Source organism: Hypomesus nipponensis, chromosome 11 (genome assembly GCF_054491055.1).
Source record: "Hypomesus nipponensis isolate SF chromosome 11, ASM5449105v1, whole genome shotgun sequence".
NCBI classification, from domain to species: domain Eukaryota; kingdom Metazoa; phylum Chordata; class Actinopteri; order Osmeriformes; family Osmeridae; genus Hypomesus; species Hypomesus nipponensis.
The window spans coordinates 17,140,988-17,163,574 of NC_140371.1; the positions used below are offsets into that span (position 1 = coordinate 17,140,988).

The 22,587-nt window shown below is 44.3% G+C and overlaps 3 protein-coding genes across 6 annotated transcripts; 2 read left to right on the plus strand and 1 right to left on the minus strand.

Moving 5' to 3' along the window:
* The first annotated feature begins 101 nt into the window (after positions 1-101).
* Positions 102-5,102, plus strand: rhoua (ras homolog family member Ua). Its single transcript, XM_084709210.1, has 3 exons — positions 102-700; positions 857-915; positions 2,668-5,102. Exons 1-3 carry the CDS (start codon positions 457-459, stop codon positions 3,118-3,120), a joined length of 756 nt encoding a protein of 251 aa, XP_084565336.1. The 5' UTR covers positions 102-456; the 3' UTR covers positions 3,121-5,102.
* Positions 5,103-14,852: 9,750 nt separating this feature from the next.
* rab4a (RAB4a, member RAS oncogene family) lies at positions 14,853-19,359 on the plus strand. 3 transcript variants are annotated; one of them, XM_084667255.1, is made up of 8 exons: positions 14,853-14,988; positions 15,539-15,619; positions 15,733-15,847; positions 16,338-16,400; positions 16,608-16,762; positions 16,977-17,072; positions 17,246-17,398; positions 18,268-19,359. In XM_084667255.1, the coding sequence occupies exons 1-7, from the start codon at positions 14,973-14,975 to the stop codon at positions 17,359-17,361; spliced, it is 642 nt and encodes a 213-aa protein (XP_084523381.1). In that variant the 5' UTR covers positions 14,853-14,972; the 3' UTR covers positions 17,362-17,398; positions 18,268-19,359. The 3 variants fall into 3 exon arrangements, with proteins under 3 accessions (XP_084523381.1, XP_084523382.1, XP_084523383.1); XM_084667256.1 differs by having other exon boundaries at positions 18,403-19,359; XM_084667257.1 differs by having other exon boundaries at positions 17,249-17,398.
* On the minus strand, positions 18,997-22,561 carry ccsapb (centriole, cilia and spindle-associated protein b). 2 transcript variants are annotated; one of them, XM_084667254.1, is made up of 4 exons: positions 22,104-22,561; positions 21,103-21,476; positions 20,728-21,002; positions 18,997-20,605 (listed from the first exon to the last, which is right to left on the minus strand). In XM_084667254.1, exons 2-4 carry the CDS (start codon positions 21,467-21,469, stop codon positions 20,420-20,422), a joined length of 828 nt encoding a protein of 275 aa, XP_084523380.1. In that variant the 5' UTR covers positions 21,470-21,476; positions 22,104-22,561; the 3' UTR covers positions 18,997-20,419. The 2 variants fall into 2 exon arrangements, with proteins under 2 accessions (XP_084523380.1, XP_084523379.1); XM_084667253.1 differs by lacking the exon at positions 22,104-22,561 and having other exon boundaries at positions 21,103-21,606.
* Between the last annotated feature and the right edge of the window lie 26 nt (positions 22,562-22,587).

Genomic DNA, 22,587 nt, shown 5'->3' on the forward strand with positions numbered 1-22,587 from the left:
TCAAGAAAGAGCAAACTGGGAACTGAATTCTCCGAAACACCGGTTTTTATTTGGCCAAGGGCCAAGCCTGTGAACCAGTGATGTCATTGTCCCCTTTCTTAGTCCACACGAGGGAGCTGTAGTAGATGGAGTGTGTTCTGGATGTGTCTACGGAAAATACCCAAAGCACTCAAGTCAGTCTTGTAGGCTGTCCTACATATGGGACGTTGTATTTGACCAATGCTCACTTTGGATATATCGTTTGAATGATGTGTTACTTAAAACGGTATGTTTTGACGTCAAGACGACTGCATCGGCATTAAACTTTTTAACTATGGGACCTACCATGAAAACCAGAGAGAAGTTTACTTCGAGATACTCTTGTGAAAGTTCTGTTGATGGCAGAGTTCGGAAACTAATGGGTTGGCGAAGCTTACATTGACTCGTCTCTCGACATATAGGTAAGACCGCACGGCGATGCCTCCCCAGGGAGAGGGTGAATACAAACCTGTTTCAGTATCGGTTCCGTCGGTCCCTCCGGTCCCCCCGCGAAGGTTCAGGAGCAGGGATTCGTCTAAGTATCGAACTGGGACAGGAGAGCGCAAAGTAAAATGTGTGCTCGTGGGAGACGGGGCTGTAGGGAAGACAAGCCTGATAGTCAGCTACACAACAAATGGATATCCAACAGAATATGTCCCAACTGCTTTTGACAACTTTTCAGGTAACTTCAAATTGTGTTAGTCTGATTTTACAGTGTAACGAAAAACACCATATGGTGGCATTACAACAAATATATAATGTATAATAATACTACAATTTCAAATGTAAATATGGACTTTAATAATTCCAATGTATGTAATATGTCTTTATTTTCCAGCTGTTGTGGCAGTTGACGGCAAGCCGGTGAAGCTACAGCTATGTGACACAGCTGGACAGGTCTGTAAAGAATAAATAATAAGCAACCAGAACTCTTGCCTTTACCATGCTGCAAATTTAAGTAGTTCATCTTACTACAGCTAAAAAACGCTTACTTCACGGAGATGATAACAGCTCATAAGATTAACCTAGCTCCACTTGGGGTTCATTCCTATGCACCCCACACCCCCACCATCTCCATGCCCTGCAGGTCAGAGGTCTAGGGAGTACAGCTGACTTGGTTGATGAGTACCAGCAGTGTTTATGTCCAGCCGCGAGAATGCACATGAAACGAGGTTACCTATAGCTGGTTTTTCTCTCTGTCACTGGAGCTGACTGTCAAGGCTGAGGGAGGGTTACCCTCAGATGGTAAACCTTATCACGGTGATTCATGTCTTTGAGACTAGAGAGGAAACATAGCTTTAAGCTGATGCCCAGCTGGGTCTGGTCGGTGGAAACACAAGCTAGAAAGAGCATAACTTGTTGAGCTCAGTCGGCTGCTAACTGTTGGGCTGATCATGTGGGAAGCAGAGCAGTCTGGAGGACATGAGTGAGCTGCCAGAAAAGTGGAGGCTGGAGAAAAGAAAGCAGAGATCAGAAAGACGAGAGCTAAACAGGCTGGAATATTAGAAGGGAGAGTCTGGGGAAGACAGCAAAGACTATAGAAAGCAGAGCCAAGGAAGCTGGAACAGGAAACAGGAGGAAGAGTCTGGATATTGACCAGTGTTTCAGTCTGGGGCAGGAACAGACTGTTGGTGACTAAATGGCATTGTGTCCTGTGGTTAATGGAGACAGTCAGTTCCTGGGCTAGGGGTTGGAGGTGGGAGGCAGGACAGTGGCAGGAGCTGTTGAGGACTCGGGCTGAGTTCAGACATCCAGTCAGAAGGGAATAGATCACCTTCCTCATGATTGTATGCCGAATAACCAAGAACCCTGTGCTCCTCTGAGGAGGATATCACACAGTTAACGTTTCAGTCAGGAAACAGTGCGTAAACACTCAAGCTGGGTGTATCACAGGACCAGATGAAAGAACGAGAGAGGGGTGAGGAGAGAGGGACGGGACGTGCACACTTTGTCAATAAACAACTCCCATCTCAGTGGAATGCCAGTGTTATCTCCTTTTCGGTGAAAATCACAGTGCAAGTAGATGTGTTTCCGATTACCCCACAATCACTGCCTTTGCGTAACGCAGGCAGATGAAAGGACTGAACACACGTTGTCAGGGGAGATAAGCAGCCATATTGGCGTCAGTCGGTGGTCCAGAGGTAATGTGCTTACAGAGGTAAATCCCCGTTACGTTGCCTGCCCGCTACTTATAGGAATTTATCAGAAGGACTAAGTTTCATCTCAACTTAACAATTGTTACACATAGTTCTGAGTTGTGTATAGAAAGGGCACTTATTCTCTGACTTTAGTCTGCTGTCATTGGTCATATACTGTATTGTGCTTGCCAGTATTTAAATGTATTTTCCTAGAGTTGGTCAGGCCTACATCTGGCAAATGAATGCCAGCCATACTAAAACTCTGAGTAGCATGTATTGTATATATTTTGTGCATGTATACATTGATTCATTTTCAATTTATATCGCTGGCTTTACATGGAGGGAATGTGTGATAAATACTGCAGTGGAGTGCCATTGTCAGGCTGCATTACATAACATTGCAGTGTCAGTCACCATATATAGCTTTTGGGTTATCCTTATTCTCTGAAAGAGCTTGTCCCTCTCTTCCTCGTTGTCTCATCTGCCTCTCTTCTTTGACCTGTCCCCACAGGATGAGTTTGATAAGCTCCGCCCCCTTTGCTACAACAATGCTGACATCTTCATGCTGTGCTTCAGCGTGGTTAGCCCCGCCTCCTTCCAAAACGTGGCAGAGAAATGGGTTCCAGAGATCCGCCGGCACTGCCCACGGGCGCCCGTGGTCCTGGTGGGCACACAGTCAGACCTGCGGGAGGATGTGAAGGTTCTGATTGAGCTGGCCCGTTACCGCGAGAAGCCTGTGGACGCCGTGGAGGCCCGGCGCTGTGCGGAGGAGATACACGCTTTGTGCTACATGGAGTGTTCTTCTCTTACCCAGAAAAACCTAAAGGAGGTTTTTGACGCAGCCATCGTGGCCAGTATACAAAACTCAGACTCCCAGCATCCCCAGCGGCACAAACAGAGGACTCCAGACAAGATGAAGAAACTGTCCAAGTCCTGGTGGAGAAAGTACTGCTGTGTGTCCTAGTCTGGACTAGCCTGGTTGGGTGTTCTAGCTTGGCCTGATCTAGCCTAGTCTGGTTGGCTGGCGTATATTTTTTGAACATTACACAATCTTGGCTGCCTATCTGTCTGCCATCTGTAGCTACTCAGTAACACAGATACACAGTCACAGAGATAGAGGTTAGCTGTTAGACTGGTGTTAACATCAGGCCTCGGTCACAGGGGATTTGTCTCGGCTCACCTAGGGTCAGAGTTCAGGGTCAGTGGCTCTGTGCCAGGGGTCACTTATTTTGCTGACCTCTGATTGGCCAACCATAGGACTTACTCTGGGGATGTAAACAAACATTCCCATGACAGAATTTCAGAGCTTCTATTGGGCTTGTCGCCCATGTGTAGTCCTGCACCTGATTGACTGTCAGTAGTGTTTCCATCCATCCTGTCATCAGAGACTGTCAGTAGTGTTTCCATCCATCCTGTCATCAGAGAGCAAAAATGCCATTCTCATGATGAAAGACGAATAATGTAGAGTATCATCAGTTAAACAGTTGTATATAAATAATCCATGCATTTATATTTTTTTCATTTTAACTGTTCAAGTGGGACTAATACTCTTTTTTGGTTGCATCTCACTTCTAAAATATAATGCAAAACATTAAATTTAGGAATAAGTGATGATTTTTCTCTCAGAAAATGATACCAAGGTCACCAATCTAACACTTCAATGAAATCATTTATGTAAGTCCTTACTGTGATGCATGAATCTTATGTATATTTACTGGTATCTATTGTTTTTCTGTGTACAAATCTATATGTCAGAATGAACATGGAGTCATATGTCCCTACCCATCCACGAGAGCCAACAATCAACTTTATTGTTAGTGTTACTCCACCATCTCTATTCTGAGTCCCATGACCAGGAGGAGTACTGTTTTTGTGACTAGGGTTAGTTGGAAGTAGATTCTCAGGATAGCAGAGGCATAACATGTAGCCTATTGTCCCTAGGCTCCCAATGCAAGTTTGACTGTCAAAATTGAGACCGAAACGTGTTGTTACTGTAGGGTTTGAATCACAGTGATTAACAGACTGTATGGACTGCATGAGATCTTTGTTTCAGTAACACAGCACCCTGGTCTGGTAGGCCAAAGCAGTTTAATTGATCAAACCAGGTGTAAAGGTGACAAAGCTGTTTGAATTTTGAATCATAAGTACCATCTGTTTTGATGAAGTTGTTTGTCAGTCCTGGTAACCAGAGCTCCTGCAGTAGCAAGTGAAATTCAAACCCTGGGCTCAGAGATGCAGTTAGCACCTTACTGGACCTGTGGACATGTGAGGGTACTCTGAAGGTGATTTATGATGAGAGTCAGACGGAACGTTTTACTGGGGTAGGCTATTCCTTGAACTGTCACTATCAACCAGAAACTCAGTTAAGCTGAGTGTCAACAGTGGAACAGAAATTGAATAGACACCAATGGAGGTCTGTTGTACATTAAATGGTTCCATCATCGCCACAATATTCATTCTGGCCTTGTTAGGAAGCTGTTCCTTTAGAATTAAATGAGAAAGTGAGATTGTAAAAGAGGAAATATGGAAGATAGGATGTGAAATGAGGGACCAGGAAGAAGCACACACTGTGATGTTGACTGAAGGGAGCAAACGGCTTTCAGCCAGTGGTTTGCTGTATCTGGGGAAAGGCAAGTATAAACGTTCAGTGTCTTAAGATCACTTTTTAGTGTCTTTGATATCCAATCCGAGCGTTTATTAGGGTTCACTCCACTCATACATGCTTCTCATTTGAGTAGCATTTTGACACCGCCGAGTGGATTCCACAAAGTTTCAGATAATTCCCATTGTGGTGGTTTTCACCCATGGGGGTTAGTGGTCTTTTCAGGGCCGTGGGAAGTAGAGAAGCTGCATGAACACCTTAGCTCTGGTGTTAGATCAGAGCAAAACAGCTGTCTGTCTGTCTGCCGTTTGATACTTTTGTAAATAAAGACTATTTGGGAAACATCTTCTGTTTGGTGTTGTTAAGTTTGGAGTTTTTTTTCCCTGTATCTTAAAGTGATAGCATAGTTATAATTTAGGTATTTTCTTGATTGTATACAACAAAGCCGTAATCATAATATATATTGGGGGGGGACATCCCCCCTCCCCCCCATATTCAAATCTGGTCAAAATGTCCCCCTCAATATATTGATATAAAAATATATATAAATGTCCTACGATACGACAGGCAACCACACAGGCTGTTCGAAATTATCATAACAAATTTAATTTCTCCCCCCCAATGTTGACTCCATGGCTACGGCCTTGGTATACAAACAAGCAGACATTAAACTGGGGTAGTTCTATGGATCATATAATTTCCAGTCTTTAAAAAGGAGTCTTGATTGGCCTTTGTGCCATTCTAATGACCAGAAAACCAAACAGTGGGCGCTCTTCTGTCAGCCAACTAATGCCTCTGTGAGCCACTATAACAGTTATAGGTCACTTTCTGGGATCTTTTCAACAGTTACATCGAGTCAGAGGAAGGGCTTGTGTGGGTGCAAGCATGCCTTTGTGTTCTTTTTTTGTGTCAAAACTGTCGTGTTTGAGCACAGCTTAGAGGCCAGCACATCCATTGCTCTGAGATCAGAGACAACAAGACAAGACGGCATAGATAACATGATCAGAACACTAACCACAGATGCCCAGAAGCATCTCCGTCGACAGCTCAAATAGTTACGTAAGTCGCCTGATGTAGGAGGGAAGCGATGGAGAGATGGATAAAATGACATGAGGGCTGGATCATAAGATGTATTTCTGTTTTCTCTGTCGATTTACCCACCAGCGTAGAGGATGGGCAGTGAGGAGCAGGGAAAGCTGAGGAGAGGCTTGGCTGAGACAGAAAAGCTGTTGTTTCTCAGAGGCTCTGGCTGGGACACTAAGGCTGCTGGACAAGGAGAAGAGGTTACGTTTGTTTGGACGGCTGCCCAGTTTGTCACTGGCAGGAAATGATGATCCACTTGTTTCTTCATGTGCTGACAGAAAGAGGCAACCAACAGGCCACAGCCTGAGTCCTTTGTCTCCCAGAACCCACTTTGCCCTACTTTCAACACTGCATATATATACATGTTTACTTTACAGGGGGAATTCAGGACAAACACGTCTCATCATATATCAAAACCATATCTCTATCACCACCATATGCAGTTTATGTTTATGTCCATACAGTATTTTTCTTCAGCCCAGTATAAGGCCACATTGGCGAGAGGCTACACAAGAGCTAACAAGACACCTAATAAACTCAGCACATGATCCAAGTGGATCCAAATGGGGAGTTATTGCAGTATATGTGTGTGGTTCAACACTTGGCCAATACATTGTGGGCCACAATAGGAGTTTGTTTATGTTAAGACGGTGCTAGTTACAGGATCTGGTGAAGTGTTTAATAGCAGTTGGTAAAACCACAAACAGGTCGTGTGTGTCTCACTACACGTGTCTGCACGTGTGTGTGTCTTTGTGCTCCAAGTGTTTCTTTTAATAACCCCCCTCAGTACATCATTTGCCCAAACAGAGCAGGATGACTAGACAAATAGGTCATCTAAATGACCTCTCCACCACATTCAAACACCCTTGCAGTCTTCCCTAGGCCTGGCTGCTATCTACATTCTGCCACATGCAATGAGCCAGACTTGACAACATGGCAGACTTGACAACGTTACACAAACACACACACACATGGCACTAAAATACAGCAACAGGGTGTAAGGCACAGCCCAGTCACACACAGTTATGCAACATAGGGGACAACTGTTATCTACACAACTGAAGTTTGATGGGCAAAAAAAAAATTAGAGCGTTTTACTCACCACCAAATATTAATCCAACACAATACAACCAATGTGCATGTGAACATGTGACATTGTCTGTAATGGAGCACAGCTGAAAGGCCAACAGATGTCATTTAGAGGGGTGAAGTAACCCTTTCCCAGTCAAGTGACTTATATAACAGATTTTTATTGCAATCAGTGAGAGACCAAGAGCGATTTCTGTGTGTGTGTCTGTGTGTGTGTGTGTGTGTGTGTGTGTGCGTGTGCGTGTGTATGTGTGTGTGTTGAATGAATGGGGTCAAGGGAGCTGGCCCAGCAGTCGTACTGGCTGTGGACCTTCTAGAAGACTTCTGGCTCTGAGTCATGTCTCTCCATCCTCCAGCAGCAGTAATTGGGTCCAGGCTGCTCAGAGTCTCCACTTGTAACCATGATAGACACAGTGAAGAGACAAACAGAAAAGGGGATAGACAGAAAGACAGACAGACAGACAGACAGACAGACAGACAGACAGACAGACAGACAGACAGACAGACAGACAGACAGACAGACAGACAGACAGACAGAAAGACAGACAGACAGACAGACAAGCAGACAAGCAAACAGATAGGGTGTGAGCAGATCAGTCATCCATGTCTGCTTATAGTCCCTGCTCTTGTCTCAGAGGACCAGGAGTCTGGTAGACGTCAGAGTAGATCAAACAGTACAGGTGTTCAACTTCATCAGGATGTTTTGCTTTGGAAGAGGCCCCCACATCTGGGTTGAAATGTGTTAAGAATTACTGTACTGTAGTAAATGCACCGTCTGCGTTTTGAAACAGCTAATCTCATTTTCGTCATTATATGTTGGTCAAATCCTACAGTTCAGACTGTGGTAGGTTAGTCAGATGTGCAAGACATGTGACATAATAGCTCTATGCAGCATTTCAAATCAATGACATAATGTATTACTAAACTCCCCAAAACTCAATATACAGTGTTGTGTACCTGCCGAAAGAGGGGGAGTGAGATAGAGACAAAGTTTTAAAAGGAAGAAGGAAAGAAAGAGAAATGGAGAGAGAGTGAGCATAAAGAGAGAGAGAGTGAAACTGATGTGCACTCATTTGGGCGTCTTCCAGGGAGTTGAGTTTAACAAAACAACAATCAAATCTTCAAAAGGAACAAATAATTGTGCCCAGCTGAGAGCACCATCATGTTTGAATCTTTTATTGAGCAACACATCCCTCTGTAGAAAGATCTATTTACCTCCTGAGCCCTTTGTGTCCCCGTCTGACAAATGATACACACACACATCCTTACTCCAGTTAAACTGTGGGGCATCTTGTTTATGGAGGTGATAGCAGAGAATTAGTTTATTTCACATAGGTGCGATGTTTAGTGTGTTTCCAGTTGAGAGTCCCATTTGACACGTTTGAGGACCAACACTCTTTCTAGGGTTTCTTTGGGCCTATTTGCACGTCTCAGAGAGAGAGGCAGTGGACTGGTAGAGCGAGCTCTGTGTAGACAGCAACGCTGGGAGGGGAGGATTAGAACCTGATATTGAGAGAGGTAGGGGAGAGAACAGACTCCCTCTGAGGGGGTTTATTAAGTCGTGGCCTAGAAACCAGATGTAACCAGCCGGTCTCCCACACACACACACACACACACATACACACATAAACACACACATTCACACACACACACACACACGCACACACTACCCCCCTCCTTACCCCTTGTTCCCACCGGCCCAGTCAGACTCATGGCAGCTGGCCAGAACTTTTGTCTTGTTTTCAAACTTTGTGAGCTGACACAAATGTGAAGGCAGACTTGGCTGTTAGGAAAGAGGCCAAATCAAATCTACTTTCTGCTTTGAGTCTCTGACCTCCTAGTGTGCTGCCTCACTGTCTTCAAAACAGCACACATCAAACTTCAACAAGAACAACAACAAAAAAACACAATTTGACATTCATAGCATGACAGTTAATTTATGGTCCAACACAATAATAATAAATTCCTCAGTGCAGAGGCCTTTAAAACATAATTCAAACGGTACGTTGAGAAAATGAGAAGCAGCGTTGGATCCCTTTTTCAGGACCCTGTCTTCTCTCCATGGGCTCCCTTGGTGCTGGAGGAACTTGAGGCTTTAGAAAGACAAGAGAGTAGAGGTGATAAGTGCGGAGTCCTGCAGTACTGGATCATGGTGCCCCTGTAACAGCAGTAGCGTCGACTCCCTCTCTGGTGTTCGGTCCTGGCAGAGGAGCGCTGACAGGAAGAAGCAAAAAGCTGCTCTGTCACATAGCTTTGATAGAACAAAGGCCCACACACACACTCACATACATCAGTGATAAGACCTATCTCTAGCTCTGCTCTAGTGTTTTGTGCATTTGTGAGGGCCTTCTCCTCCCCATAATGCCCCTTTAGCTTCCCCATTATGAAAGATTGGAAACCAATCTTGTGGTTTATTAAATCCATGTACAGATGAATCTCATCTACTTGATGTGTTTAGAAAGACATCTGTGCTTATATTTTGGTGAGAAGTTGTGCAAGGGTTGGTCTGTGGGCCAAAGGGGGGTGTTTTGAAAACATGCAAACCTGTCAAACTGAGCAGAGTTACACTCACTCACACACACACACACACACGCACACACACACACACACACAACCCGTGAGTGGATATCTGGTATCACAAAAAACAGCTAGCTAGCTACAGCTGCCCTGAAGTGCCATAACCATTCGCCTTCACGCAGTAAAGCAATGGTGACACTTGGAGCGTGAAATGGAGGAATCCTCCACAGGTCCAGCACATGGACAAATCAGTAGCCCACAGCTCCATGGGCTTTGTGAACAGATCAGGTCACAAAGTCCCGTAATCACATCCTGAGGAGAGAATCTATCCTGTCATATTCTAGAGGTGAAAGTAATAAATTACTGTAACAGTGTCCTAAACTACAGCTGCTGGTTAAAGGCAATTTGAACAAATACCACTGGACTTTGATATGTCGTCATAAGATATCAACTGGAGTGGAACCAGATATAACACAAACCCAACTTGGATAGATGTAAGGCAATAGGGATATGTTTACATGTATCAGGTTCTCCCTGTATAATAAACTGCATAATATGTAACACAACTCTTGGTTTGTTATATGAAGATGTTCCTGTCTCTGTCCTACCTCTGTGTTCAGAGGGAGGGAGGGAGGGAGGGAGGGAGGGAGGGAGGGAGGGAGGGAGGGAGGGAGGGAGGGAGGGAGGGAGGGAGGGAGGGAGGGAGGGAGAAAAAGAGAGAAAAAGAGAGAAAAAGAGAGAAAGAGAGAAAGAGAGAAAAGAGAGAAGAAGAGAGAGAAAGAGAGAGAAACAGTGAGAAAGATAGAAAGAGTGGATGGGAGAAAGTTATAGACACACACTTTTTAAAAAGTTAATAAAAACACACTAGTCAAGTGAGAGGGGACGGACGGAGACAGAGTTCAGACCATGATGTAATGGACCAAGCATTCCACGTACAACAGATGTTTATATTTCCACATATCTTATCTGCTTTATCCCATACCCCACCCACCCACACGCAAACGTTGACAGTCACCCTGGTTGGTGTGAGAGTACACTCCACCATGACTGCTACTGACTGAAGGTTGAATGAACATGTTCTAAATGTCACACATCGCAGAGCCTTCATAGCTTGTAGGAGCTGTAGGAGCTGTAGGAGCTCCGCTCTCCAAGAAATCAGGTTTTGCATCTACTGTCTGGTTATCCAGCCACTGGGATATTACAGTCAAACTTTACAGTAAAAATACTCCCTTGATTTGGAATCTAACCGCAAAACCATCTGCTCATCTGTAGATGGAAAACTCCCTAACAGTCAAGGCAGGTGTTTCCTATGGGAGTGTGTTGTCTGCGTGTGTGTGCAGACGTGAGCGCATGTGTTTGTGTGTGTGTGTGCTTGTGTGTGTGCTTGTGTGGGTATGCCTCTGCTCTGGGAGAAATAATCTCATATAAAGACTTATTGATCCAGTAAACAACACTGGCAGGATTGTTCATTTGAATCAGCTGATGGAATGACTCAAACTGCTGCTACTCCTCCCCCTGGCCACATCAATGGCTGCTGTGTTTACTCCAGAATCTTCAATTTCAATATTGGGTGTCTAAAACAGGTCTTAAGTGGTTGAATTGTTTTGGTTGAGGTTTGCATGTTAGAGCAGTCCTTTTGTATTTTTCCTACCATGGTGATTGCTGACTCATTCTTTAGCCACTCTGTCCAACAAGGAGTATCTTTACAGGAAACTATAAGGTCCACGTCTAGTTTTCAGGCAGTGGTTTTCCTGAAATTCCATTGTCCTGATGGGGCTTTTTATGGACAGGATAAGATAAATTTGGAGGAAGGAGGCATTCAGAGATTCTAGAGAAGGGGTGTAAAGGGGGAGGGCAGTAGTCATTCCTGTTATTGAGGAAACGTCAACGGATCTCTGTTAAGGCCTTGTACCCATCATCATGACACACAGAAACTGATACCCCAAACTGCACGCACTTCTATCTCCAAACAGAGAGTGGCAACCTGAAACCAAAACAGCTGACATGACAACTTCCCGTTTCCTGATAACTCAGGATTAGCCATGTCAGAGAGTTTCCTGTCCTGTGAGTATTTTGTGTGTGTTTGTGTGAGTCTAGTCTCGGCTGCCGTGATCAAACACAGCCTCGTCTGTCTGAATACCTCAACCCTCCTGCTCCCCTGGCCTCCTGTCCTCCACTGACGCCTCCCCCAGACTCCTTTGCACACACCTCCAACACAGCCTTGTCCCCCCAGCCCGCATTTCCCAATCATACTCCCTCTCCCACCCCCAGACCCTCTGTCCCTCCCCAGTATTGATGTGGGAGGAACAATGCTGAACTCTGTGTACCATGAAGGACTGCGTAGGCATCCTTGCCTGAAAGAAGCCATTCAGCCTCACTCTCAGTCTCTCTCTCTCTCTCTCTCTCTCTCTCTCTCTCTCTCTCTCTCTCTCTCTCTCTCTCTCTCTCTCTCTCTCTCTCTCTGCAATTGGAGGGTGGTCTGTTTGTTTTTTTGTTTGTTTGCTAATTCCCCCCACCCTCTTTCTCTCCCATACACACACACTTTATCTATATCTCTCTATATGAATGCAACTCTGCTCCAGCACTGCTCAGTGGGCATGCATGAGGTACACTCACTGTCTGAGCTACAAATGTGCCATCCAACCCCACTCTCTCCCTCATCCACCCCATGTGCTAATTTCTATTACATAATGAAAATATCATGCATCTTTCATGGTCTAAAAATACCAGGCTGATAGTGCAGGCCAGGCCCAGTGACTGTAAATATCACAAACAACTGTGACACTCAACATCCAGGCTTAAAAGCTCTTATTAGAACCTCCAGACACTGCCTGGCAGACTGATCTCAACTGACTTGGACTAATACAGTTGGACTGAGTAGGAAAACATTTGGAAGAAATTTTGAAATTTGAAACAGTTTGTCTAAACTACTGACTAGTCTAGAATGAATACATGCATGGCAAGGCCAAGTTTGCTAGTGAATACCTCCAGTGTGTGTGTGTGTGTGTGTGTGTGTGTGTGTGTGTGTGTGTGTGTTTGTGCCATGTGAAAGTTCTGTCTTTGCAGGCAGACGGGCAAGCAGCACATAATTCCAGCTAGTTGGGCTCCTGTGGTTCCCCAGCCATCAGTCAAGTTTAATACCCACTCACAGTCAGCTTCGCTGGCCTGGAACCTGCACAAGGCCACCTTTCAGCGGGGCCACTTGGGGCTGCTCTGAAGGCTCAGGGTGAACTGGGGGACTATGGTGACACGATGGCATTGAGTGCTGAACCTCAAATCAACAGCAGCCAAACAAGTGGTTCCCCAAAACAGGAAAATATATAAATTATAATGGTACCCAAAGTGATATGTATAAACTCCATTACACCTACACCTGGCTTGTGTGTTACTCTGTCTGTGATTGTGTGTGTGTGTGTGTGTGTGTTTCTAGAACTGGGAATCCCTGCAGGCCAGTTTCACCCAGCAGGGCTGGTCGTATCGGCAGACAAACAGCTCCACTGAGAGCCAGAATTGTTAATGTACAGCCAGGAGCCTCAAGGTCTAGCTGGGGTAACAAGCACGGTCTGTTCAGCAGTGTCCAGTGACCATGGACTTATCTAGTTGGCATTGATGAAATGCTTCCTCATCTGGTTCATGTAGACAGATTCAAGATCTGCTAGTCTTTTCCCAACCTGCCCCTTGATAATGAGACCACAGACCAGCCTGTTTTACCACTACACAACCCGTACAATTACTCTCCGTCACGTCCTTGTACTGTTGTCAGTGATAGGGTGTCAATGACTGTCTTGTTCCTTGTGGCCTGCTCTTGATGACAGATGAATGTTTGAGGGACAAAGTCCATTGGTGTATTTGTATATGTCCACGCTGTGTCCATGTTTTATAACTCTTCCACACAGACCCCAGTAGACTAGTCGTTCACCATCCAAGTGTGTTGTGACAGCTCTTATGTCATTACAAAATGTACTCAATAGATACATGGAAGACAGTATACTGTATGGCAGACATATAATCTGATATTAGCTTATTTAAATGTGTATACAGTTCAGTCAACATCAAAGCTAATTGCTGTATTCACTCCATCTTTCTATTTTTTCCTGTTGGGTGGCTTTGAATAGATTTATTGATGGAACCTATTTATAAATGTGGACCAAAAATAAATATGACAAATAACATAGTCATTGTCCCCACCCATTCACTGATGGGATATCAGTTAGTCCAGACCTTTATCTTAGTCCTCTCGACTCCATTTGACCTGTCTTTCACTTGCACACAAACATGCACGTATGCACATACACACACACACACTCCATACATATACATATTTGCATGCAAGTACTCATAAACACACACACACACACACACACACACACACACACACACACTTACCGACACACACACATCTCTAACAACTAAACTACAAAGACACAAAGCCCTCGCATGTCAGAGACTTCCTGGCTGGGATGGTGTGATGACATTTTTAGATTCCAAGGACAGTTCATTTCCTCTCTTCCTGGTTGCTATTGTGTTCCAGTGATACCATTGGTCCTCAGGGACCAACTCTGGTTCCATAGTTGTGGACCAGCTTACAGAGGGGGGGAATGGAAGGCCTCATAAATTACCACCAAGAGACCAGAGCAGATGTGTTAGAGAGCTTAGTGAGTAAACCGTTTTCTCCTCTTATTTTATTTGGACAACCTTTTAAGTGATATGTGCAAAAAGTAAAGACAAACAATGAATTTATCATCTTTAGCACACTGGTAAAATGTTTAATGCATTCCTACACCTCAGAACTGTACCAAAATGGGCATTATCATTTTGTGACAAAGACTTGTAATTGTGACAATATTTTGACTACCTTTTGTTGTTTCTGTCAATATTAAGCTACAGAGTATAAATCAAGGAGGCAGACACGCTCCTTGTAATATCATACAGATGTCCTAAACGTTAACATCCAACAGTCCAGTTCAACAGGATGTCTGACTAGAAAACTCATGATAAACCTGCCTGCCATACATCCTCGGGCATTATGTAACTGAGACTATAAACATGTCCTGTCCATCTGGAGACAGCATGCTTGCAAGTGAGTGTGTTTTGTTTACGATAGGCTGAACTATGGAATCATTGTAGGAGCAGTTCAAAGTGTTGGCTATAGACAGACAAAAATAATGAAGGGAGGTTGGAAATCACAATGTGTTGACAAAAACTTAAACAAGGGTGTGATTAGAAACATACAATCTCTTCCTAGCGTACATAAACATACAGACAAAGAGTGACAAGTCATATTGTTGAGAGTAACGACACGACACATCAATGGTCGTAATTGACTGGTGCATTGGTGTAAGCACGATACAATACTGTCACCTTGTGGTGAGTCATTGTGTCTTATCGAGTGGCTTTTATTTTGAAAAACACCAACGGGAAGTGTATAGGAAAGTCTGCTAGGATTGTATTAGGGATTTTTCCTTTCTTGACCCTCGAAAAATAGCAAGAGGACCAGTTGTTGCTATCAAAACACCGGATTGGCCATGTCAGAAACATACGGTAGGATACCATGACTGGTCCACTCACATTGAGAGCTCGCCGTGACAATGTCGGTGTATTGAAGACATCGCAATGTCTGGTGATAGAAGTAGTCTATGCTACCTACAACTAGCTAGGTGGCTAAGATGTTTACTCATCATCGCAGGGCATCACATCGGTGCAGGCAGCAGCTTGTGTTCACTCGATCTCTGCGCATAATGTATTTGAATCAAATTTTGAGCGACAAACATAAATGTCACATCGAATGTATATTCCATTCAAATGTATGAACTGCAATCAAGGCGTGGGAAAATCTGTTACACGCGTTTAAAGCAAACTGTTCTGTTTGAAAGGTGATGTAACGCGCTTGCTTGATAGCAAATCTCGTGTCGTTTAAAAAGTCAAATATATATAGCAGCAGTAGAAAATCATCATTATAGCAATGGCTATTTCAGATGTATTTGTAAATACCATTAGTAATTGCCATAGAGCTACGCTTTATTTCCATATTGGCTGCCCTGTTGGATCAGGCTGGCGTGCCATCTGTGTAATAGATTTTTTCTTTTCTCAGATTTCCTGTTTAAATTCCTTGTAATTGGTAATGCGGGAACTGGAAAATCCTGTCTGCTTCACCAGTTCATTGAAAAGAGATGTAAGTGTGCACATACAGTGAATAAGTGAACGCTCAAGTACTTTGTGCTCATTTGGAAGATTATAAATAATTCATAACAGCTTTAAACAGCTTTTCATTTTGATTATTTCCAGTCAAAGATGATTCTAACCATACCATTGGAGTGGAGTTTGGCTCCAAGATCATCAGCGTAGTCAACAAGTTTGTCAAACTACAGATCTGGGACACTGCTGGACAGGAGAGGTTCAGGTACATGGCAGTAATCAGTGGTGTAGTGGTGCCTGGAGAATTCCCCGGAGTACAATTTTGCCATTTGTTAGCACAACAAAATGTATGGTAGTGAGCCGGATACCTTCTGTACGTACTGAAAAATATAACAAATTAAATTATACAGTCATGGACAATAAATTGCATAACAAGACATCCTTTTAGGAGCATCCTCCTTGCCAGAGCATCCTTCAGTGTGATTTATGGCCAGTTCTCCATCTGGTGTAGCCTAGGACTAGGACCAACTTGCTGGCTAGATACCATAGGCAAATACACATAGATAAGCTCTGCTTTATATAAAATGTACATCTAGTTAACCTTTTTTCCTTTATCCCTAAACATCATACTAAAAGAGCAAGAAACATACAAAGTATCTGCTGCAGAGTCTACAACTGTAAAATTCTGTTAATCATCGACTTATTATTTGCAATTGGTCAAGTATTTGCTTTGTTAATTTGGTTGTTGTTTGTAGATCTGTGACCAGGAGCTACTATCGGGGAGCAGCTGGAGCCTTGCTCGTCTATGACATCACCAGGTTAGATTATACAATGTGTTCATTTAGCTGACATATAGTACAGGGGGGCATTTGAACCCGCGACTCATCATCTGCTCTAAATGTAATGTAACCACTGAGCTACATCCTTCACTTAATCCTAGTAGTAATAACTGACTCTCTCTCACACACTCTCCCTTTTTTCCACCCCATCCTCCCTGCTCCCTCCCTTTTATGCTGCTGTCTCAGTCGGGAGACCTATAATGCACTTACCAACTGGCTGACAGATGCCAGAATGCTGGCCAGTCAAAACATTGTCATCATTCTGTGTGGAAACAAGAAGGACCTGGATGCTGAGAGGGAGGTCACCTTCCTGGAGGCTTCTCGGTTCGCCCAAGAGAACGGTATGCTACGGCTGACTGTGTAGGAGAAGGAGTATCTGGGTCTGCATGTGTGTCTGTATTCCATAGTTATAGTAGAATAATCAGTTATTGTAGAGGTAATTCAGTGTAATCCCCACTAGAGGTCACTGCTGAACTTCAATTTATGGCCGTGGCACTGTGTGTGTTTAGGTGTGTTTGCATGTTACAACACCTTTGTGTGGGTGTTATTTTGCAGAGCTTATGTTTTTGGAGACCAGTGCTCTGACCGGGGAGAACGTAGAGGAGGCCTTCATCCAGTGTGCCAGGAAGATCCTCAACAAGATAGAGTCAGGTACACCTCTAACCCCTGAACTCTGACTTCCGACGGTGTTCACTAGCCGCGTTCTTTTGTAAATTGAACGTTCGAGCCTTAAGTGATCCCAATCTAGTTATTAAGTCTCCAATGCTGTCCCTCCCTCTCCTCTCCATCTCTCCCCCCTCCCTCCCTCCCTCCCTCCCCCCCAGGAGAGTTGGACCCGGAGCGGATGGGTTCTGGAATACAGTATGGGGACGCGGCGCTGCGCCAGCTCCGCTCCCCACGCCGGGCTCAGCCACAGGGAGCCCAGGAGTGTGGCTGTTAGTGAGCATGCTCAGTAACCAGCCTGGAGCACCCCCAAGGTGAGGTGAAACCACACTCCTCTCTTGGACCCAAAACACACACACTTTGACCCTCAGACACACACACCAACACACACGCACATACTGTACATACACAAGCTTGGTGTAATGTTATGTTAGGGTCAGATCCTAGTCATGGCTTAGTAATACAACTCCAGTGGTATGTCACAATACTGGGTCTGGTGTGCATGTGTATGTGTGTGTGTGTGCGTGCGCATGTGTGTGTGTCTGTGTGGTGCACTGAGGCTGAAGAGGGTCTGTTCTTAGTCACCTCGTCAAGAGGGAGGAACCAGAGATGAGATACAGGCTATTTCTGTCTCCCAGTTCCAAGTGTGTGATGTGTCTGAGATTCAGTCACCAACAGACTTGGGGTCTAGCATGGTGGGGGGCTTTGCTGCTGTCCTGAATGAGCCATATTTGGCTGCTAGGGGCTGAGACTGGGCTGGGCTGGCATGCAGAGACCAGGGAGGTCTCCAGGCTGGAATGTAGTAGCAACAGTGAGCTCAGTGTCAGTAGAACTGGATGGATAGATTTGGTGTGGGCCGGGGGTTGGTCTGCTGGTTGCAGATTGACACCGAGGCTGTAGTGCATTCTTTCCCCAAGGTTCACACTCTCAATTTGACCTGATCCAAAGTGACAGACCAACAAGGCTAACAGTGCGGTCTCTCAAGGGACCGATTGTAACCCTCTCCATCATATCTTGACAGTTTGATGTAACTGAATTGGATTGCCTTTTACCGCCCCCCTCCCTGCCCCCTCTCCTATACTTACACCCATTCCTGCACCCCTGTCCCTCTGTCACACCCTCTCTCTGTCCCCCTCACTACTCCTGTCCCCACTATCGCCCCTTTTCCCCTCACCTCCTCCAGGCAGGTTTGTAAAGACCAGGAGGACGATGTGGGGAACATAGCGTTGCTCACGTTCACATAGCTCATGGTGTTGATGCAACTCTTCCCTGACCTTCCTTTGACCACCGTACGGACCGTTCTGGCCCTCGCTACCAGAGATGACCCTCACAGGCTTCTGGCCATGCCCTCTCTGGAGCGCCGAGCCCCTCCCTGGACCCCTCCAACAGGCCTGATACGATCCAGAATCCAACATACCCCCTCACGAATGGACCAAACCCTCCTATCAGCTGATATCTTACTGACTGCTGCCCTTTCTTTGACTTTCTGCATCCTGCATCTGTACAGGATTACCTGTAAAAAGACCAGATGGTTTACTCTTAAAGCATGTTTTATGGACTGAAGAATATCAAGTTATTAATTATACACTAAGAAATAATCTATAGATTGTTATATTTACATATCACATTTATCATGTTGTGTTCTGATGAGATACGGACCAGTCCTGCCTGATATGTACTGGCTCCTCTGACCTGCTGTTCCAGTTCCAGTTAGTTGTTTATTCAGTTCATCAGTTGTTGTTTATTTTCTCCTTGTCAGTATCATGATTTTTTAACTTAACTTATTCTCACATGTATATCTGCACTTTTTGAAATAAAGTATTATAAATGTATGCTCCCATATTGCAAATGGTGGCTAGCGGATGGTTAGTTTCAGTAAAGATTAATATTAGTTTATGAAAGGACAAATATAATAATTCCCAAAGTGGTTTATTCAGAGCCTAGCATCCCAAGATTCAGACTAAAACCTTTTTTTCTCACAGTTGTGATGGCAATCAAATGTATAAAAATGTTGACATTAAAATGTGTGTGCAAAATAACGTCTAACACCAAAATAGTAGTGACCCTTAAATTTGCAAGTTAACTATTATATGTCTGGCTGAAGGTGTGTCTTCTGTCAAAACAAACATTTGTTGTTATTTATGTACTTTAGTAAAAGATGAGCAATGAGCCATTACTCTGACTACAAAGCTGTAAGTAATCGTAACATCTTCCAATTTCAGAATGAATTATTATTGCATCTCATACCTATACCCGTGCTAAGTTAGATGGTGCTGCTGGTGGACTGAATAAGCTAGAAGCATCTGTACAGAACATTGTAATATTGCACACATTTTCAACAATGGCTTATTATCCAATTTCACATTATTCCATCTAGCTAGGTATGTCTGGACTTAAATAGATGTACTTGTTTGAAAATAATAATACTGGAAAATTATAGTAATACCCACACAAAACAACGAGTTACACTAAACACTGTCAAGTAAACGGACCTTGAGGCCAAGTCAAAATGATTCTAATCGCTTTCTCTATGTACAGTTACGTTTCTCAAAAGGAAAGTGCTATTGTGGTCACCTTTGGAAGCAGATTTGGTCCTGAAAGCAGACATACATAGACATTACCTTGTGTGCATCCATATCGTGCAACACTTTTTTCAATATCTAGGTGCCAACAAAGAGAGCTGTTTAGTTAGGATTGCGTACAAGTACAAGACAATGTGTGAGAAAGCTATCCTAGTAACCTACTGTGCATGATTTCAATGAAATGTGACATGTCTTCTCTCTAATGTCAAATCAATACGGTGATCTAGAAGCAATAAGACTAGCGTGTTTAACCACTATTGCGTACAATGGAATTGTGCTATTAATCCTGGAAAATGATCTTGTGAGAGACAGGGGATGGTCTTGTCCACCAGGGAGAATCTATTTATCCTCTGGATCTTCCTCAGTCTAGACTCTCCTTCATTCCTCATGCTCTTTCACATCTCCTCCTTGTAAGATGGCCACCAGACTTGAGGAACCTTTCCCTCCAATAGGTTTTGAGAAGGAGTCATGGTGGGAGGACAACACTTTGATGATTCAACCCATGTCATCCCGCAGGTGTTAGTGATCAAACCCGGCAAGCATGTGTGTCTGTGTGCGTGCACCTGTGTGTCTGTGGGCGTGCACTTGTGTGTCTGTGTGCGTGCACCTGTGTGTCTGTGTGCGTGCACCTGTGTGTCTGTGTGCGTGCACCTGTGTGTCTGTGGGCGTGCACCTGTGTGTCTGTGGGCGTGCACATGTGTGTCTGTGTGCGTGCACATGTGTGTCTGTGTGCGTGCACATGTGTGTCTGTGTCTATCGAGACCTGGTGGAGAAGCAGCGCATGTACTCCGTTACCCAGGGATTATAATCTGATGCCATTTGGGTCTTGACAGTTTTTTCAAGGTCAGCTGACTGCGCTCGCCGTCTGTCCGCCTGCTGTGTCTGCATCTGCCTCTCCACTTCCCGCCTGGTCTTGGCCCGCAAGGCAGACTCGTGGATCTGAACACAAACACACACATACAGATGGCTCGTCTAAAACAGCTAGTGACAAATACTACATTCAAACCAGTAATTGCAGAGTAACAGACTATAATTATGCTGATAGTTGGTTATTGACTTACCTCCTTGGTAGATGAAGTACGCACATTGTGGGTTTTCTTGCTGGCCATATCAGTAGGATTATCCCCCCCACCATACAGGGCAAACGGGTGTGTGTTCTCCTTATTGGGCTCTTTTAGTCGCCTTAGTGGACCTCTGAGCTTGAGGGGTCTCTTTGAGTGTTTGGCTTTGGGCACTTCTGCTGGCTCCTCCTCAGGGAGTTTTGGACCATCTGTAGCTCTACCTGTCCTCTCCTCCTCTGTTTCTCCAACCTTACTGGTGTCCACAGCCAGGCCATCTGGAAAGACGTCAACTTGAAATACATGATTCAATAAAATAACAGCACTTTAGTATGTTTGCGAGTTAAAATTACATTGATATAAAACATTGCCTTATACCAATGGATGGAGCGGTCTCTGGCAGAACATTCTCTGTCCGCGGATGCGGCGCTCCCTCTGATGCAGGGATTTTCTGTTCAAATGTTTTTTGAATCTCCCGGTGCTCCGGTGCCTTTCGGTCACATCCTGATGAGGACTGGTCTTTCACGACGAGAGGTTCGACTTTGTTTTTGTTAAGAGGAATGGGGCTGCCACTGGATTCCGAGTCGCTGTCCCCTTCGTTCCAGAAAAACGGATTGTGCGAATGTTCCAGAAGTCTCCTCGCTAATCTGTATTTAACCATCTCTTCGTAACACTTAGAGTAGGTTTCCCATTTTGGGTCCTTGAATTTCTTCATGTATTCCGATCGGATCTTTTTTGTAATCATTGTTTGTCTTACAAAATAGAGAAAGCAGAATTATTTAATTAGGTACCATAATAACAGATTTGTTAAAACAACTCTGCCATACGTGCATACACGCCCCGCCAGTCATTTAAACCAAAACATACGTCTGCAAGGGGAAGTCTTACGGTGAATGGAAACCAATAGCTGAGCAGAAGTGGAGCTAAACTGCGTAGCTTGACACACCCCCCCATGTCTCCGCCCGTTTATCTGCGTAGAGGGCGTTCTGCAAACGATTTTATATTGGCCTATCTCGCAAGAGACGTATAGGGAACTTATTAATCATTTAAAGGGTTTGTTGTAATGTAGTTAACATTGGCGATTGCGCATAAGCCTGTGCACTATCGCAAGAAATCATATTATTGTGCTCTATCATAATGCTTTTTGATTTAGACGATAGCCTAGTAGCAAATACATAATACTATTTCATTTTTTGTCAATCACTGTTAATAATTGCATGTTAAATGACTACTGTATATGCATTGACGCAGAAGAAACGTTCATGCCTTGTGTCGAAGGCTTTTCTAAATTAACTAGGCTACGTTTATTCTCAATGACATCGAACATAGTCTAATAGCAAAGTGTCGATAGTTTATACATTCTAATTTGGTATACTTACAGGGAAGAATTTCACAGACGCGAAACAGAACAGATGGCGTCTTGTGCGCCGTAATAGGCTGGCTCCGTATTTAACTCCGCCCCGAGCTGAGCTGCATTTAAAAAGCCCCTTCCCCCTCAACAGGTGGATGTTTAGGGAGAAATTACCATGCTTGATGGTTACACCGCCATCCACTAATAACAAGTCGAGTAGTCATAATAGAGCTATTAATCACTTATAGGCCTATAACGATAAAGACGTTGGCCTTCTTAGTTTCATATATCACGACTTGACATAACAGCTTATGTTTCATTGGACGCTTCTAATTTTGTTCCATTATTTCCATAAAAAGGGATACATTGCCTAATAAGGGTGTATGCCTACGTGTGTGTGGGTGCTTAAACACCATTGGAATACTAGCGTTGGGATCATGTGTCAGATTTGTGGAGCTTGAGAACCCCAAGTCAAGCAGCCAGCAGTGCACATTCCAGGGAAGTCAAGCTCT